The sequence below is a fragment of the Hevea brasiliensis genome, chromosome 7 (genome assembly GCF_030052815.1).
Source record: "Hevea brasiliensis isolate MT/VB/25A 57/8 chromosome 7, ASM3005281v1, whole genome shotgun sequence".
Lineage (NCBI taxonomy): Eukaryota > Viridiplantae > Streptophyta > Magnoliopsida > Malpighiales > Euphorbiaceae > Hevea > Hevea brasiliensis.
The window spans coordinates 97,731,626-97,751,195 of NC_079499.1; the positions used below are offsets into that span (position 1 = coordinate 97,731,626).

Below are 19,570 nucleotides of genomic sequence, written 5' to 3' on the forward strand. Positions count from 1 at the left end.
TTGAGTTTTTCTAGGTGGAAAATATTGTGTAAGAAATGCATCAGTGAGTTGCTCCCAATTTGTAATATAATTGTGAGATAGAGAGTCAAGCCAATCTAATGCTCTATCCTTCAAAGAGAATGGGAATAGCTTTAATCTTGCTGCATCATCAGATACTCCAGGTTATTTTTGCATTTCACAAATTATAGCAAACTTCTTAAGATGTGTGTGTAGATTTTCTAAAGGATGTCCCCCAAATTGGAAATTTTGAATCATTTGAAGTACCCCAAATTCCATCTTATAGCTATTTGCATCAATCCTTGGTCTTGCTATGCTCTCTCTCAAATCATCAAAACGAGGGAATGCATGATCCATCATACTTTCCCTAGGTACATTAACGTTTATAACTTCTTCACCATGAGCTGTATTTTCATTGTTTCGATCATTTTCAGCATTACCACCACTAATTCTAATTCTCTCATCAGCTATTTCTGCTTCAATTTCAGTTGCTCTCAAGGCTTCTTTCCTTTTTCTGGTTTCTTTCTTGTTGGCTCTACAAAACTTCTCAATTTCAAGATTAAACAATAAGGATGTATCACTTGTACTTTAAGCTCTTCTCATAAAAGATCAAGAGTACCTAAAAAAAGAACAAATAAAACACAAAATGAAAAGATAACAAACATAAAAAAAAAAAAAACTATAAACAACTAAAATAATCAAGAATTCAATCTTAAACAAATAACTCTCCAGCAACGGCGCCAAAAACTTGATGTGGCCCAACCGCAAGTGCACGGGTCGTACAAGTAGTATAGAAAAAATATCATTCCTTTAAAGAGTTTTGTTAATGATTGAATTTTTTATATAGAAATTGACTAATTCAAGCAAATTCCGAAGTTCAAGTGATAGATTGATAGAAATTGAGGTGAAAAATCTATATATGCAAAATTAACAATTTAATTACTAATATGAAGATTCAACTAGATTTGCGATAAATTAAAATGAGTAAATTAAAATATAGCAAGAATTAAAATGACAAGCAATTAAATTTGATTAAAAATTAACAATGAAAAAAAAGGCGATTCCAGAGTTTGAGAATTCATATTCAAGCTATTTTGGGATTTTTAAAATTGGTTATCAAATCTTATAGAAATTATGGGTTTCAATGAGATTAATTCTTAAATCCTTTGAATACCCTTTCGAGTGAGACAAAGAGTGCCTTAATTAACTTATTCCTACTTTCGTGGAGTTAAAATTAATCAAAACCTATTAGTTTCCTTAATTAATCTATAAATCCTCTTAATCCTTAGTCTATTTCTAGGTCTAAGTTAATCAGGTTCAATTTCTTGATATTTATCACAGGGTTTTCTGCTTTTAGTGCTTCAACTATGGATTAAGAATAATACTTAATGGGATCCTACATTAAACATGTCATTAAGCACACAAAAAATGGAAAAAACCTCATAAAAATCACAAAATATGGATTACCCAATCAAAATCCATAAAATATCTTAAATATTACATCCCAACTCCAGAATCTATGAAAAACTACTCACTATCCATAATAATTATAAGAAGTTCTGAGTAAATGTGGAAATAAAACTTGAAACTATATTAAAAACTAAGAAACCCAATACAGGAAAGGTAGAAAATAGTAAAGAAAAGAAGAAAACTCTAAATCTGGTCCAGAAATGGCGAGTAACGCCTCTTGCTTTGTTTTTTTATGGTTCCTCTGCTTTTGCTCTTTCTTCCTTCCTTTCTTCTTATGGCCAAAATGAGATAAAGATACTATTTATATTCTTCTAACAAGTAACCCTAAAATGGTGTGTTTGAGGAAGGGATTCACGTGTAAAAATTCTTCTGCCAGCTCATTATGAAGAATTGCACAAGTTGTGCAAGCTTCCTATGCAGATTCTGTGCAAATTTGGCGGTTTCTAGTACTTCTCGTGATGTTGCATAAGTTATGCAGGCTGGTTGTGCAGATTTTTCATGCTTTAGAGCCCTCAGTGAAACTGCATAAGTAGACTGCATAAGTTATGCAACTGGCTATGTAGTTTTCAGCAGATTTGGGTGCTCTTTCTGTAATGCTGCATAAGTGAAGAGTGAGACTATATAAGTTATGCGGTAAGTCATGCAAGTTTCGGCCAAAGTAGTTGTCCCTTCCATGAAGCTGCATAAGTAGGCCGTGAGACTGCATAAGTTATGCGACAAGTTATGCAGGATTTCATGAAGCTGCATAAGTAGGGAGTGAATCTGCATAAGTCATGCAGTAACTTATGCAGGTTTTGGCAGGTTTGCAAATTGTTTTCTCTTCCTGTGCAGAACTGCATAACTTGTGCAGCAGGTTATGCAGACTTTGGCAATTTTGCATTCTTCAACCTTCATGCTTTATTTTGACATTTTTGGCTATGGGACTCACTCTTCATTGGTACAATTTCTTTTTAATTCATCAAAAACACCATCAAAACAAAGCAAAATTACAAATCAACTCAAAAAATTGAAAATTATAGAAAACGATCTAAATAACTAATAAAATTAGCTAAATGAAATGACCATCAAATTTAGCCTAAATGACTATGCAAAATGCATGTATCACTTAATTACAATCTTAATTAAAAAAAAAAAAACATTTTCCTTAATCCATTCAATTGGGTCGAAGGAAAAATTCCATCGCTCGGCTCCATCCATTATAAATTTTGCATGTACAAGTAAAAAAGAAATTAAAAATTAAGCAAAAGTATTCCAGAATCTCTCCAGGATTTGTTGGCTCTATTTTAAATCCACCACAGCATATATGGTGTCTGATTCAAGCAAGTGTTCATAGTTTCCGATCTCACTTTGAAGGACAAATCAAATGTCTTCGAAAATGGTTACGACTTCTGCATAGAAACTACAGTGCTAAAGAATTCAACTATGAAAAATTCAAATTTATATGAGAATAAATTTAATAATTATTAAATTAAATATTTATATTTAAATTTATATATTTATTATATATATTTTAATCAATTTTATATAAATTTTAATATAAATTATTGGAAAGGCGGCTGTTAGCTGCCACTTATTTTGCATTTATTTAGGGTATTTGTTTAGGGATTTTTGTGTATATATCTGTTTTTACCTTTTATTGTATGATTCTGATACAATTTTGGTAGTTTAGCTTGATTAGGAACCTATTTGTTAGCTGTAATTTTTTTATATATATCTTTGATTTATGGGGCAATAAAGATCAGAATTCTTATTCTAAAATTTCTTAGTTTTTTTTACATGATATCAGAGCCATGGCTGATGAAAAGAAAAATGAAAGTTCTGGATCAGGGAAAAAAACTTCTAGTTCTTACACATTGAATTCGAATGACAACCCAGATAACTTGATTACCCAAGTTCAGTTGAAGGGCGAGAATTACGAAGAATAGGCGCGAGCTATGCGTACTGCATTGATTAGAAATTTATTTGTTAGCTGTAATTTTTTATATATATCTTTGATTTCTGGAGCGATAAAGATAGAATTCTTATTCCAAAATTTATTAGTTCTTTTACATAAATATTTGATTTAATAATTATTAAACTCATGCTCTTATAACATGAGTATTATATTTTCCCAGCTAAAAATAGTCTCTCAATACTCATTCAATGCTATTCTCGGGACTTTGCTTAATTGCCGAGTAGCAATTATTTAAAGCCGTCAACTTTCTATGTAATTGGATATATCAGAGGGATATGGTTGCCATTAAGAACAAGCATTTGCCTTCTAAATTCTAATAATCGACCAATGAAGCAAGGACGTGGACATAAGAAAAAAAAAAAAGCTTTGACCCACCAAATATATGTGTTCCAGCTGGAACAGATAAGATTATCATTTATTGTACGTCTTCCATAGTATTATCCAGTGCAATGCGTAATGAATATTACTATTGTACATATAATTAATGATTTTTTGTTAAGATACACCAACCTCCATCAACGAAAATATTTACGCTAAATTACTTGCCATATTTTTTTTTAATTTTTTTTTACTTGTTATACTTTATCATGATTATCTAATGAAAAAGTAAAATGCATAATTTTCGCATCTTTTAAATTTTTAAATTGTAGGATAATTTAACCCTACAATTGATGTGTCGATGGATGTGATATTCACATGAATTCATAAGAACATAAAAGCTGACATGGGTATCATTTCCAATCATTTTGTTTCTTTCTCATCCATTTTGTCAAAAATGACCATCATTTTGAGTAAGGGTGATCACATATGAAAACTTAAAAGGGAGGAGTCGAACGCTGGTGGTCATCAGGTTTGGCTGCCGAACAACACTAGAATGGCCATCGGAAGTTCGTGCATTGATTTGCTTCTTCACATCACTCTCCCCACTGTTAGCTATTGAGAACGCCGCTCCTTGTCGCTTGTGTTATGCCTGGGTCTTTAGAGTCCTCTGATCTCGTCAGCGGAAGGCACGTTGGCTGGAGAAACTTGAATCGAAGGGGGGAGGGAGGAAGAAGGCTGTCGAGGAGTGGGCGCAGCAAAGGGGGTTCTCACACATTCCTTACGTCACTTTTGCCACTGTGAATCACTGAAAATGACACTCCTCATTGCCTGCATTCCTCTTGGGTCTTCGAAGTCCTCTAGTCTCATCGATGAAAGGCAACTTCATGCGTTTTGCTAACTAAAATTTTAGGAATTAAATTATTCATAAATTAAAAATTTAAGAGATAAAAAAGATGAATCTTATGTTGAGGGGTAAAATAACTATTTATAAAATAAATGAGAGGGCAAATTATGCATTCCACCTGTATTAAAAAGAGGAGGAATTATTAGGTGTACCCGGTGCACATATACCTTCTCTCACAATAATGTAGGACTAACTCCTATATGATAGGAAGGACCCACTTTCTGTGAGAGAATGAGCACTATTTTTTAGTGCTCCTGATGTACCTAATAATTAGCTTAAAAAAAGATGGGGGTGAAAATTTAGCATATTGGCATACTATCCATGACCAGTAGATCATACCCAAATACACCTATAATTTGGGGATTGCACTTGATTATTACAAAATGAGGTAAGAAATTAAAATTATCTTCAAGATTCCATGGTACTCTTTCCATCTTAGTTGTTACTTTAAGAGCCATCCAAAGAAAGAGAAGGATTAATGCCCATCCAAGCGCTAGAAAATACAACATAATAAGAGAATGATGATGATCGTCTTAAAAAATAAAAAAAGAAAAAGAAAGAAAACATAGTGATTTGACTCTAAAAATCCCATCAGAATTAAGAGACCACCAAATAAGTGTATTCGTAAAATTTCTTTTTTAGGAGAAATTTATATATTTCTAATATAGTATAATAATGTGTTTAATAGAAGGTTAAAAAATTTAAGAGTTAAATGTTATAAATTTCAATTTTTAAAGAAGGTTGCATAAATATTAATAAAGTAAAAACTTAACCTAAATATCAAAATTATAAGGGTAACAATTACCCTTTATTAATTTTGTATCAAAACACTAGAACCTTCTTTAAACAACGGTGAAACAGCTGCCAGCTAAACTAAAACTAGAGACGAAGAAATAACTCTGGAAGCAATGCATTGATTCAATGATGAATCCTCCAGTTGCCAGGTAACCATATATATATTAATATAGGAAATGATATGAAGCACATGTAGTTGCTAAAGCAGATGAGCTGCCACAAATCTAAGCGATCAACTGAAACAATATAATCCTTCGTACCACAAATATATATATATATATATATATATATATATATATATATATATATATATATATATATATATAAGTCAATAGCACTCGTGCATCAATCACGGTCTTGCTGGATCTACATGAAGCTAGCTAGCCAGCCAAGTAAATCAAAATTTACATTAAGCATATTGCAGAGAAATAATGAGAATTAATGACAAAGGATAATCTGGCAAAGTGATTTTTTATTACATTATATATATAATTTAGTCTCACTAGTTATTTACAATGGTAAAGTTGGGAGGAAAACAAACTAAAAAAAGGTCGCATTGCAGATCACGAAACACAGAGACCCTTAAAAAAAAAAAATCATCAAATTCTCAAAGAAAGTGCCCTTCAGCTTCAATATATTTGGGTTCTCTCAGTAATTAAGCACGAGGTGCAAAAAGAGAAGGGATAGACATAGACATTAGCACTTAAAAACCCTAATAATTTATGGCCGTGGTGATTCTTTTTACAACTTCTGGGTAATGCAACATGGTTTAATAAGTAAACCACACAAAAACGGGGGAAAAATCTGCAGAACATGAAACCTCACGGCAAGAGAAGAGGAGAGATTTCCAGGCTTATGTCTTTCTTAGAAGGGTCAAAAGAAGAGGAGATAACTAAAGTTTTAGCTTTAGCAAAATATTCTTGACTATGGATGTACAGACGAGAAATGCACAAACTGAATTTCGTCTACATTAACTTCAAAAAAGCCACTCCTAGGTTTTTCACCAGATCCTTCACCGCCATGGAGAATTCAGATTCCATCTGCATTATTATGGAGGTTGATTATATGGATACTCAACTAAAACAAGATTAATTCGAAAACTTTCATATATAAGATTAAAGTTAAATTTCCTATCAAAAAAAAAAAAGACATTAAAGTTAAATTACCTGAGCGATAATGGTAATGTCAAGGGTGCAATTCCCAAAGGGCAAAACACTGCTGTTGATGATAGTTAGGTTGAGATTCTCTACTTCATTTAGTATTTTTGGAACAACTCCATGTTGTTTATCGCAGTGGATTCGAATCAGTACGTCCTTTTCTGAAACTCTTGCTTCAATCTCCGGAAGTGCTGAATCGGAGCCACCATCGGAATTCTCATCACATGAAGAAGAGTCATCGTCAGCAGAAAGCTGAGACTTCTTCACCAGAACAAATGATTCCACAGTTCTCTTCTTGGTCTGTTCCTCGAGTACTTTCACTCGTTCTTGAAGTTGTTTGACATAATTGATAGCATCTCCAAGGACAGAAGCTTTGTCCATCTGTATATGAAAAACATTAGAAATAGTTCAAAAAGGGGGATTGCACCTTCTAAAAATGTACAAAGAAAGAAGGAATATAGCCTGTATTTGAAGAAGAAGAAGAAGAACAGAGTACCTTCTTTAGGCCTGGAACAATGGCTGAAAGAGCTATGAAACGCTGGCTAAGCTTTTCTCTCCGCTTTCTCTCAGCCAGAATGTGATCTTGAGCATGTGAAGGAGTTTTGGCTATCGAATAAGGCCTCTTATTAGTAGTTCTTTGGCTGGCCTTTATTTCGTAATTTTGGTTTTCAAAAGGGGCGGCCTTCGAAATCAAAGGTTGGAAATGCATATTTCTTGGAGATGCAGCCTCGTCCTTAGGCTTCACGGTAGTTGAGTTCAAAGTCGAGAAACACAGCTGGGAATTCGCAGGTGAGGACTCAAAAAAAAGGATTTGAGGGGTAATAGACGAAGGTTTTGGAGAGAGGTACTCCGTGGTGATCATGCTGGTGTTCCAGCTGTTGGTCTTTTGCAGTTTACTGGGTCTCTCAGAGCTGGTTTGAGATGTTTCAATAGAGGAACTGCTTAAAGTTGCAGTTTTGGCAGTGATGGTGTATTTGCTGTTGAAAGGAGGGTAGGAGGAGTAGCTCTCTGAAGAGAAAGATCGCTGGAGGTTTTCTCCCGGTGCAGTTGCCATGTTTTGTGTGGTCAACTCTGCAAGAGAGTTGATATGGTATTCATGGATCAAGTTGTAATCATCCAAATCCTGTAAATAATCAAGAATTATTATCAGAAAATACAAGTTTTTAATAAGATTCTTGATTCTTTGTAAGAAGTTGAAGCTGGGTTAAGAATAAAACTTTCAATATTGCGAAATAACCATATTCCATGTATACCTGCTCGGTAAACCATCTATCTGACGCTATATCCATTAGGGCAGGCTTCTTCAAGAACAGTAGGAGTAGAAGCTGTGTATTGTAAAGACAAAGGTTTAGATGAATCAAACCCTAATACAATATAGAATTTTTGATAATTAACTAAGCCCTAATTAAGGTTCCAAGAATTTGGCTTAAAAAGAAAAGACAAATCTTGTATGTATCCGAACATTTAAGAGGGAAGAGGAAATAAAGATTTCTACCAAAAATCAGATTTTAGACTAACTAATAACAAAAGATCCTAAAAACTTCAATTCTATTGATGAATAATAAAGATGTGAATTCTAAAGGGTTTGAGAAACAAGAAATAAAAATCTAATTAGAACTCTGTGATCTATTGAACCATAAATTTAATGTTTAAAGTCTTGAAAAGCAAAAGTAAAGAAGATGAATGCTTCTAAAACCCCCATAGCTCTAGCTGCTAGAAGAGAAGAGATAGTTGAAATTAAGCTTACCTGTTATTGCAAAGTGCAACTAAGCTATTGTTTCTCAAGTGTCCTAAAAGAAGATGCAGGCTTTAGGTCTTATAGTTGTGTGTCACCCATGAATTCCTCTCCTACCCACGAGTGAAAACTTTGTCCTTATCCTCTGCAACTATTCAAACGCAGGCTGGCTCTCCCTTTTTTTATTTGTTGACGTGAGGTGTGGAATCATCGAGTCTTGATCTTAAACAAAGACCAACTTGATATTGCCTGAGATTTCGAATCCACAAGAATTAGAAAACAATGATTATATTTCCTTTCCAAGTCTGCCAACTCTAAAACGCCAATAAACCAATAATTATTGCATTGTCTTCTAGTCTCAATTAAATACTTTGGCCTGTTGATGTGAAGCTTCATTTCATATCCTTATTGGTAATATTCAATGCATTTAATTAATTATTTTTGGGTGTTATTTTCAATTACTTTCCTAAGACATCCTATATATAATAGAGAGGGCCAATCATCATTCGTCACCTTAGTTTAAATCAGGTGAGATCTACCCATCATTCCTCGTTTATGGTTTCCAATGGATCACTTACAATCTGGCTTCTATTTTTTTATTTACATCAGTCCCTGTAATTTCTTTTATTTTTGGTAGATTATTTATTGTTCTTGTGTATGTAGGCACCAAGGCTGAGTCGCCACTCATCATCGCCATTGTTTTTTTATTAGTGACGAAATTAGACTAACAGTTCTTATTTTTCATACTCCAATCGATTTAATAAATACACTGAAAAATATAAATGAAAATAATTTTATTATAAAAAAATAGATAAAAATATAAGCAAGAGTAGTTTCCTAAATAAAATATTTCATTAGGTCAAGACAATTTGTGATGGTCGGTCCATCACTAGCCAACTACATCCTAGTGTGAAATTGGCGATTTTTTTCTAAGTCAAGGTAATAGATTTTAATTATTTTTTGTTAACGGTCCCCTCAAAATTTTTATTCATATTTAATAATTTATAATTTATTTATTATAATTTTAATGAAAATATCAAAATTATTTAGTTATCATTAAATTATAAAAATTTTAATTAAAAATTAATTATTTGAATTTTTATATAACTATTTTTCAAAAATTATATATAAATCAATCTAATAATTTCAAATTATACAATCTCATGTATTTTTTTAATTTATATTTTACTCTCTCTCTTTTTATGGGTACAATATAAATTTTTTCCTTTACCTTTCCTCTTATTTAACTTTATATTATTTATGTCATTCAAATTTAAAAATAATTTTATTTCTATCTTTACAAGTAAACAAAATTAATGATCATAACCCTTATATAAATTTTGAATTGATCAATTTATATGTATATTTATTTTTATTTCCCAATCTGACTACAATCCAGAATAATTGAAACATTAATAATCAAAATCCACCAAATTAACCCAATCCATTTCCTACCTCAACGATTCATCCTAAACAAAACCATTTTAATCTCCTTAAAAGCAGACTGAGTCTACCCTAATCAATTAATCTCTAATGTATTAAGTATTCTTTTAAGCAATCCTCTTTTATCATTTCCTAAGGAAATTTGTGTACAAAGATACAATAATTTAAAATTTCACATCGGATACAGAAATATTCCTTTTAATTAGACTGAATATTATCATTAATTACTTCTCCAATTTGCTAGGAAAACTATTCTATTTTATTGATTAAAAAATTATATGTATGCATATTTATAAAATAAACCTATATATATAAAATTTGAAGATAATTTATAAGTGAGAACTTATTTAGATTAATACAGCCATAACCAACAAGATTCCCATAATCTTCAAAGGGCATTTTTAATTCCAATAAAATCAACACCTTAAATCTTGCTGTTCAAACTAATGGCAACAAATGACAATCCATTATCTCTAGAAGGCATCATTGGAACTTTCTTAATCACTATTAAAATCCTAAAACTAAATTAAAATTTGTTATGAAACCAAAAAAAAAAAAAAGCGTATAAAAACTACTCATGCTTATTAAGTGCCTACTTGGCATTGTGTTTGGAGGGCCAAAACTGTTTTTCTGAATAAAAGCATCATTTTAAATGTTGTTGAAAAAATTAGTTTGAAAAAAAAACTGTTTTGTTATTTTAGTATTCTTATAAATAAAACTTATCAAATTTAATTTTAAATTATTTTTTTAATACTTTCTTACTCGTTTATTTAAAAAAGTGATTTTCTCAATAATAATTTTGATAATAATATCAAACAGGCCTTAAATTGGGTTACTATTGTTAATTGTGAAATAGTGATAAATAAGCAAATTTAATTATCATGTGCAGCTGTTAAAATTTGTTCCAATTGAGCCGTAATGTAAAATTAATCATCATTATTTTGATAATTTAATATTCATCTTATATATAGATATATATGATTTAATTATTATATTATAATGTTTGGGCACCAATACTTGTGGTAACGTGGGATGGGAACTTATAAAATTAAGGTTTTTAATCCGCACGAATGGAGCACCAAATGTTGTTGTTCGATTATTTAGGACAAGCAACCACTTGTTATTCGTTTAAGACTTCCAAGCATGTAATGTTTTGCATTCACTTGTTATTCGTTTAAGACTTCCAAGCATGTAATGTTTTGCATTTTAATTTATAGCCATTTTGGTCTCTGCTGAATTCTTGCAATTTGGTTGGGCATCGCCCAACAAGATCACTACATATGCAATCTGCTCAAACACAGCAACCAAACTTATTTCTTTTTTTCCTTTTAATTTTCTTCTTTCTAACTAATTAAAGACTCAACTCGCAGCCTAATCTCATTTTTAACCAATAGAATCCAAAACATGATGATTACTGCCAATTCATAGTTAAATTTTGATATAAACAAGTAGCTAAGTCCAAGTGATCTAAAGCAAGAGCCGATTTTAATTGCTCCAACATAGAAGAAAGTTTGAAGTGGACATTGAAGCTATGGTCAGCTATAAGAAAGAAAATGCAATTAAATGATCAATAGATTAATATATGTTTTCCTCCCTTCACTTAATGAAGCCAGAAACTGTTGCTTCATTGGTAAGGTTTTATTTTCGTGTCTTAACTGTATGGACCTGCATTCAAAGAGAAAACGGTAAGAGAACCACCTGAGAGGTCTCCGGTGAGGATCCTCTAATACTTAAGTTGGAGTAGTATTTTGGTAGAGAAAAAGTAAAGAAAGAATGGAGAGAAGAGGAGAGGGAAAGGAACTCCTTCCTCCTTAACTAGCCCTATCTATGGAAATTAATGGGAGCATATTTCTTGACAAGAAATAATTGCCGGTGTTCTTTGGCAATGAGAATCAAATATAGAGAGAAATTAAGAAGGAAAAAAAAAAGATTGAATGAAAATAAGAGTAATTAAAACGAGAAGTGGAGGGCAAAATGGCAAAATGAAGGAGAGAGCATTTTCATATATTATTTAATAATTCAAAATGTCATATATATATATATATATATATATATATATATATATATATATATATATATATATATATATATATATAATGAGATAAAAACAAAGATAATAGTATTGTCGAATTTTTTACGGTAAAGATCAAGAGTTTAACCTTTTTTAAAGGGATCGTATTTTGAGCAAACTTTAAGGTTCGAAATGCCATTTCCTATCACAAGTTGGTCGAGAAACATTGATTTGTGGTGCAAGCAATTCCAACGTATGTGATGGGGTTTTTAAACTTCCAAACGGCTTTATCCAAGAAATTCACTAACTTTGAGCCAAATTTTGGTGGAGAAATTCATGGGATAAGTCTAATATCCATTGGCAGCGTTGGAGCAAGTTGACTTGGTGTAAAAAAGAAGGTGGCATTGGTTTCAAGGATTTGAATCCTTTTAACGATGTTTTGTTAGCTAAACAGGCATGGAGAATAATCCAGTATCCAAATTTGCTCCGCTCCAGAATTCTTAAGGGCATTTATTTCCCACATACAGATTTCCTAAAAGCTCAAGGTCGTAGCTAACCGTCGTGCGGATGGAAGAGCCTTATGATTGGCATGGAAACTCTTAAAATGGAATTGCGATGGAATGTGACTGATCCAACCTTTGTGAATGTTTGGACAGAACCGTGGGTTCCTACATTGCCAAACTTTAGGATTGCTAGCCAAGCCCTCCTGATAGCCATATTCTGTATGTTGCTGATCTCACAGACTCAGCTTTTATTCAATGAGACAGAAATGCTCTATATGCATTCTTCTACCCTATGGAGTGTATGGAAATCCTGAAAATTCCCTTAGGGCGTTCTGGTCGGGAAGCATCTAGAACATGGCACTTTACTCGTCATGGCAAGCCCATAATGAAATCTGTTTACCACATGTTGAAAAAATCTCAAGCTGAAGCCTCATCTACTGCTTTGCCATCAAGATCCAATGCTTCCCTTGAATCATCTTGGACAAAGCTCTGTTCTCTCCCTGTTGCACCTAATAAAAACTTTTTCTATGGAGAGCATGTGATGATGCTCTTGCTACCAAAATAAACCTTCCCAGGCGGCAATGCTCTCCCTCTCCACTCTGTCCGATTTGTAATGATGGTGATGAAATTGTGGGGTACCTTCTTTTTTGTGCAGTCATTCTCGTTCTGTGTGGTTTAGGTCTCCTTTGGGATTTTTCCTGCTGACAGAGGTATTGTAACCTTTAAGGACTGGTGGTTTTGGCTTCAGAATTGTGTAGCCTATCCGGACCTCTTTGAAGTAAAGTATGTAAGTCTCCTTTGCAGGCACATTTGGAAGGCCAGAAATGAAGCTATTGTTAATGCAGTAACACCAAATCCTACACATATTCTCTTAAAGGCTTATAATGAATTTGAGGATCTACGACAGATAGCTCTTCCACAACGGCATTCTTTGCTTATCCCTCAAGGTTCTCCTATTCTTAGCCTCTCAAGATGGTCTCCACCTAATGCTAGTTCTCTGAAATCAATGTCAATGCATCCTATGACTATCAATCTACTTCAGCAGATTTCGGGGTTACTATCAGAAACTCTCAAGGTTGCTTAATTGATGTTTGTCATCATCTTTCCCTAGCCTATCCCCCTCGGCAGCGGAAGGATATGCAGTTCGTGTAGGAATCTCTTATGCAAGCAGCAAGGATCTTTGGCCTTGTGTTGTGGAGACGGATACTTGGCAGTTATTTGAGTAATTTCTAATCCTACGAGTCCTATCCCATGGTACTTAGAGGCTATAATCCATGATATTAAGGAGATTTTATTAAGCTATCCTTTGATTCAAGTTGTACGTATCTCTAGACCAGCTAACAAATGTGCTAATTGGATGGCAAGTGCTGTTAGATTGGGTCTTATTAATGTGGGGTGGGTTTCTAATCCTCCTGCATAATTGCTTGAGTTGTTAGCTGAGGATGGCCTGTAATCTTTCTCTTGAATGAATGCATCTCCTTTTCCCAAAAAATAAAAAAGAAAGAGTTTAACCTTTTTCTTCATCTTTATGTTTGATCTTACCATACTCCGTAGTAATTTCTTTCTAAAGCTCAGTTTGCAATCTCATTTATCGATCATCCCTTCAAATCCTAATGTGACTTGACTTTAGTAGTTAACAATTATTATTATTATTATTATTAATGTGCACCGAAATTATAAAATATTTTTCAGCTGATTTTTTACCGTGTAGCCAAACATCAGAAAATAAATTATTTCTTCCCACAAGTAAATTATTTGTGTAAAAAAATGTCTTACTTTTTCATAACCTATACATATATGGGATTACCAAAAACATTAAGAACTTCCAACCAAACTTCTCAAGTTCTCTCAGGATCGAGAACGTACCTAAGTCTCAAATTCTAAAAGATCTAAGCAAGCAATGCTGAGCCGGATTCTACTGGCGGACAGAATTTAAGTGCTGGAGATCTATAATTAAAAGTTGCTGGTTTATAATATTTTTGTTAGGTTCCTGACTCGGCCCCGCATATGTTTTCTATTCAAAGACTCTCGTAAATGAACTGGTTATAGTTTTATGCCCCATTGAGAAGAGATGTAACATGATGGATTTATAACTTATGACATACAAGACATCTTAAACATTACCGCCCATTGCCCAAACCTTGCATGCTAGTTTGCTTACCTTCACCTTGCAGTTCATACAGAACAGACCTATCAAAAAAAATGCTGCAAATAGCAGCCAAGCACAGCGAAGATGGAGAGAGCACACGAGGAAGAGAAGACTATACTCATCTAGTATCAAAATGATGATAAAAATCCCATTTTACCATTAGCTCAAAAGTCACAAGTTCTAGAGTACATCACAACCAGGCAGAAATAATTTAAAGAAGCTACAAGGCAATAGAACAGGGACCATAAACTTATCTCATGTAGAAATAACATGGGTCTGGACAAAAGGCAGAAGCTTCAGCCAAAAGCGAATAGTTCTTCCTTCATGGTCAAAATCTATGCACAGGTGAAATCATGTTTCAGAACTACCACCAGAAAATTAATCATTCCCTTTCCTGAGTCCAGATCCTCACACTCTTGTCATTCCCAAGGGCACCAGATGCAATCATGTTCTGGGTGGGATGACATGCTACTGATATAACAGTGTCAGTGTGACCTTCCAATTTTTGAACTACTTTCCTGGTTTGAAGTTCCCACAAATATACACAATTATCTTCAGAACCACTGACAATGTACTTCCCATTTGTTATAGAAAAGGTGGATGCAATGCAGAATTTCGAATTAGTATGTCCAGTGTATGTCTTCAGAAATTTCCCTGTTGAGAAATTCCAAAGCCTCTGCAGACATAAAACAAAAGTCCAGATACGGTCACCATTCAAAAAACCAACAAACACTAAAGAAGAGAAACTAGACAATCAAACATAAAACTAGATGAATGATCTTAACAAGGAATGAGCTATCAAATAAAACTATCTATGTTTTGGTTATTCTCCCTTGTATCCCAAATATCCAATGAATGGAAGAACCGACTTGCATATGCAAAAACAACTTAAGCAAACAATAGAAAGCAGCATAAAACGAAAATAAATTAGTATTATGTCTGGCATATTATTCATAGAAAATCTTGTAAGTGCTAGGAGAGAGCCCCACAAATGGACCACCGAGAATATCTCTAACAGAGAGTAGCTAAGTTGCATTTCTACATGGTACTCAAAACTCATAAACTGAACTTCATAAAACCAGGAAATCAGTTCAAAAAATGCACTGATTAAGATGGGTGTCAGGGGAGAGATCATATATCTAAGGTTTAAAACACTTTATATTACCTGCATCCTATTATTTGGGATAGGAAAAAATGACAAAGATTGAAGAATCCACCAAAAGAAATTAACTCGTGCAAATTTAATTCATGTCTAATTTAAATTCAAGTTCTCTAGCATAAGTACAGAAAAGAAACACCATGTAGGAGTTACAAATAGATAGACTTTATAAGTTCAGAAGGTTATTCCATTACATATAACAGAAAGTCAGAAATGTGATCAAACTAACACAAAAAATCAAACGCACAATTGTGAGTTCAGCGGGCCAAATATTTGTCTTGGGAGACAGAAATGCCACTGCTGATCATGAAGAAGCAACCATAAGAGATTGTTAATATTTCCAATAACATGAGGGCATTCAGAAAAGATGCCTCATTGGCCCTAACAGCATAACCCCTCAGAGACTCCATTTTCTTCAGAAAAACTAATTTCCTGCTGTATTTCTATAATGGCGTACACAGACTAATGAGACTGGCTAAATTTAACGAGTGAATCGCTCAACACTCCAAATTTAAAGCAACACGAGCAATTCTAACTCACAACAAAATTTTAGCTCTTGGCTATTCTGTTAAAAAAAAAATCTGAAACTTTGGCATTCAATTAAAAGGAACAGCTATTGAACCAACTTCCAGCAAATAAATTCACTAAATAAATGAATCAATAACAAAAAATTGAGATAAAATTCTGCTTACCAAAGTGTTATCCAAGGTGCCAACAAGAATAAACTTGCCATTGGGCGAAAACTTGACATACGAAACAGGCGGATTCTCGTCATCTATCAAAGTCTTGATACAATGCCCAGTCCCTGCATCCCAAATCCTACACAACCCATCATAACTACTCGAAACAATCAGCGACCCGTCCCTATTGAAATCCACAGCTGTCACAGGATCGGAATGAGCCGGAAGCACCTTCAAACACTTGCCACTTTTCACATCCCAGATCCTAACCGTCTCATCAAAAGAACCCGAGACGATCATATTGGATTGCGGGTTAAAGTTAACACAGAAGACATAGTTGGTATGGCCTTGGAGGGTTTTGATCTGGGAGCCGGTAGTGACGTCCCAAAGACGGATGGTCTTGTCGTCGGAAGCAGAGACAAGGAAGCGGGAGTCGGAAGAGAACGCAACATCCGAGACGCCTTGCTCGTGGCCGTGAAATTCATGGAGAGGTGTAAGAGGGGAAGTAGGGGGATTGGAGGGGGAGAGGGAGTAGGTTCTGAGGGTTTTGTCAGCAGAGGAGGAAGCAAGAAAGCGGCCGTCGGAAGAGAATTTGACGGCGGAGAGAGCACGCTTGTGGCCTGTTAGAGTTTGGGTTAGATGGTAGGGTTTGAAGGATTCGACTGGGTCTGCAGTGGACATTGTTTCAGATTTTAGTTGATTTGAGCGGATTTTAGGTTTTAGAGCGGTTTGCGGTGCGGGTTTTATGTAGGCTCACTGCTCAGTCCTCAGAGAGAGATGGCGTGAGACGAGATTACGGACAAACCTCTCAACTGTATATCATTCTCATGAGAATTAATTGTGACTTTATCCGTCGCTAAAAATAATTTTAATATATAAAAGTGAAGCACCTTTTAAATGTAATATTTTTTTTGATTATAATAAGTAACAAATTGTAAATTTTTAATTTTATTTAATTATTTCATTTTAAATTAAATTATCAATTATTCTTAAATTAATTTTATAAAAAATGATTAAATATATTAATAAAAATCTATTTCAGTCTGTTTATTATAAAAAAATTTATATTAATAAAAATCTATTTATCAATCATTTAAAGTTAATATATAATATTCGATAAAGTGTATTAAAGAATTATAAAAATAAAAGAAATATATATGATAAAAATATATAAATATTATGAAATATATGCTTAAATGTCATGACCCAATCTATGGGTCGGACCGACACTAGGACCTGGGCTAGTCTAAAACCCCCGAAACCTATAGTAAGCCTAACTATTTTTCAACCCAACTCTAAGGCCCATTTGGGCTCAATTTCAAGAATTCAACCGGACAGAGTCCGTGTAACACCCTAGGCAAATCCCACATCGGCAAAACACAGGAGAGATGCTGGGTTTATAAGTTGACGGTTCGTAATTCCTAGTGATGCGTTTTAAAATCGTGAGGGCTTCGATCCAGAGCGGACAATATCACTAGTGGGCTGGGCCATTACATTTGTGGTATCAGAGCCGCTCCGCGTGCAACCTTGAGCGATGGTGGGGCAAACCTCAGCGAGGACGCTGAGTCCCATAAGGGGGGGGGGGTGGATTGTAACACCCTAGGCGAATCCCACATCGGCAAAACACGGGAGAAATATTGGGTTTATAAGTTGACGGTTCGTAATTCCTAGTGACGCGTTTTAAAACCGTGAGGGCTTCGGCCCAGAGCGCACAATATCACTAGTGGGCCGGGCCATTACAGTTCGGCCATAAAATGAACCATTTAACGAGGAGTTTTTGACTCGCCCGACCTGTAAACACAATATATAATAAATTGGAGAGCTCAGTTCACCCTCCACATAATCAAAATGTCATACCTCAAATGGGAGCTCAGCTCCCTCATCCATTCCCATCATGCATATAGTTAATAATTTTACAAGTCCAACATTACTTTTATAATACAGGCTCAAAATAAAAAATAAGTGCTTCTAACACATGCGGAGTCTAAAATTTAACTCAATTATATAAAATACATTAAATACTATTAATGGACCTGCGAAGAAGAAGAGCAGATTAGCCACAACAAATAATCCTCCTGTAGCCTGAAAAAATATATGAACAGGAGTGAGCGTTCAACTTAGAGAGTAAAATACCAATTTTAATCATAATCTCTATAACTATCTAAAGCTAATGCACCCTGTGGAGTGAAATGCAACAACGTCATAATTTTCATATCATAACAACAAAAGGTAATTTGGAGCACTCACACACCCAACACTGTCAAGCAATATATATATAGGAGTTGATCCTCTATACAACCCTCTTAATCCAACCTCTGCCAGCGAGTGTCTCTCAAGCCAGACTTTTGCTTAATAAACCAAATGCAGAGTCCCAGCGAGTGTCTCTTAAGCCATGTCTACCCCGAAGGACCGAGTCCCAGCGAGTGTCTCTCAAGCCGTGTCTACCCGTCCTGTCCATATCTAATACCATACCACACGCACGCCACGCACACACACTGCTTCAAATTACCACAAACAACATCTATGGCACTTTAATAATTATGAATGCAATATAAACGTGCCTAGTCTTTAACTACATAGATACATATTTATAAGTGATGCATGGGCATGCTTGAACATATAATAATATCGAAATTACAATTAAAATTAATATTTTACTCACAAACTTGAACCAAGGTCACTGCGGTGGCTGGGCGGAGGAGGAAGGCTGTCCCGGCTCACCTGATAATTTTATTATAATTATTTAATATATTTGACTCAATACAAGTTTAGAAAAGACCAAAGATATCCTAGGTTGTGCTGAAAATCTGACAGAGTCTCCCCTATACCTATGACCTACCCAACCTACAAAATTATTCAAATAACACTTCTAAACTTAACCCATATCTCATCATCATTATATGGCCCCTCCTGGGCCCTCCAAACCAAGCAATAATCACAACATCAGACAACTCAATTATAAGACTTCAAAACTAATATTTTTCAAAAACTATCCAAACTAACTTTAAAAATTCTATAAACCTGCCCCGCGGTCCTTAACAATATTATAAGACTATTGCAATAGGAATAGTAATTTTCTTATCATCCATGAATATTTTATAAATTTTATTCTAACCCTGTACAAGGCAAAAATTGAGTAATGTAGAGTTCAAGTTTACCTATACCAAATCTGACAACTGGAACATGTTCAGAACGTCTGAATACAGTGGGGTAGCCTATAATCTTGACCCGGTTCTGAAATGGTTCCAGCAGCTTATCTGCTCGGCCTGAAATTGCAGATCCGAGCGATGAT

At 34.2% G+C, this 19,570-nt stretch overlaps 2 protein-coding genes across 2 annotated transcripts; both read right to left on the bottom strand.

The window, feature by feature from the left end:
• Positions 1–5,898: 5,898 nt before the first annotated feature.
• Positions 5,899–8,478, bottom strand: LOC110646008 (transcription factor bHLH18). Its single transcript, XM_021799291.2, has 5 exons — positions 8,346–8,478; positions 7,852–7,923; positions 7,095–7,721; positions 6,608–6,979; positions 5,899–6,481 (listed from the first exon to the last, which is right to left on the bottom strand). Exons 2-5 carry the CDS (start codon positions 7,885–7,887, stop codon positions 6,407–6,409), a joined length of 1,110 nt encoding a protein of 369 aa, XP_021654983.2. The 5' UTR covers positions 7,888–7,923; positions 8,346–8,478; the 3' UTR covers positions 5,899–6,406.
• A 6,095-nt stretch (positions 8,479–14,573) lies between these two features.
• On the bottom strand, positions 14,574–17,108 carry LOC110646009 (COMPASS-like H3K4 histone methylase component WDR5A). The gene is made up of 2 exons (XM_021799292.2): positions 16,291–17,108; positions 14,574–15,115 (listed from the first exon to the last, which is right to left on the bottom strand). The coding sequence occupies exons 1-2, from the start codon at positions 16,957–16,959 to the stop codon at positions 14,822–14,824; spliced, it is 963 nt and encodes a 320-aa protein (XP_021654984.2). The 5' UTR covers positions 16,960–17,108; the 3' UTR covers positions 14,574–14,821.
• Positions 17,109–19,570: the final 2,462 nt, after the last annotated feature.

Coding starts and splice junctions, on each gene's coding strand:
- LOC110646008 (XM_021799291.2), bottom strand. CDS start 7,887: ATGGATATAGCGTCAGATAGATGGTTTACCGAGCAG. Junction 6,980..7,094: donor TTGTTCCAGGCCTAAAGAAG/GTACTCTGTTCT, acceptor TTTCATATACAG/ATGGACAAAGCTTCTGTCCT. Junction 6,482..6,607: donor ACATTACCATTATCGCTCAG/GTAATTTAACTT, acceptor ATAATAATGCAG/ATGGAATCTGAATTCTCCAT.
- LOC110646009 (XM_021799292.2), bottom strand. CDS start 16,959: ATGTCCACTGCAGACCCAGTCGAATCCTTCAAACCCTACCATCTAACC. Junction 15,116..16,290: donor GCACCTTGGATAACACTTTG/GTAAGCAGAATT, acceptor TTATGTCTGCAG/AGGCTTTGGAATTTCTCAAC.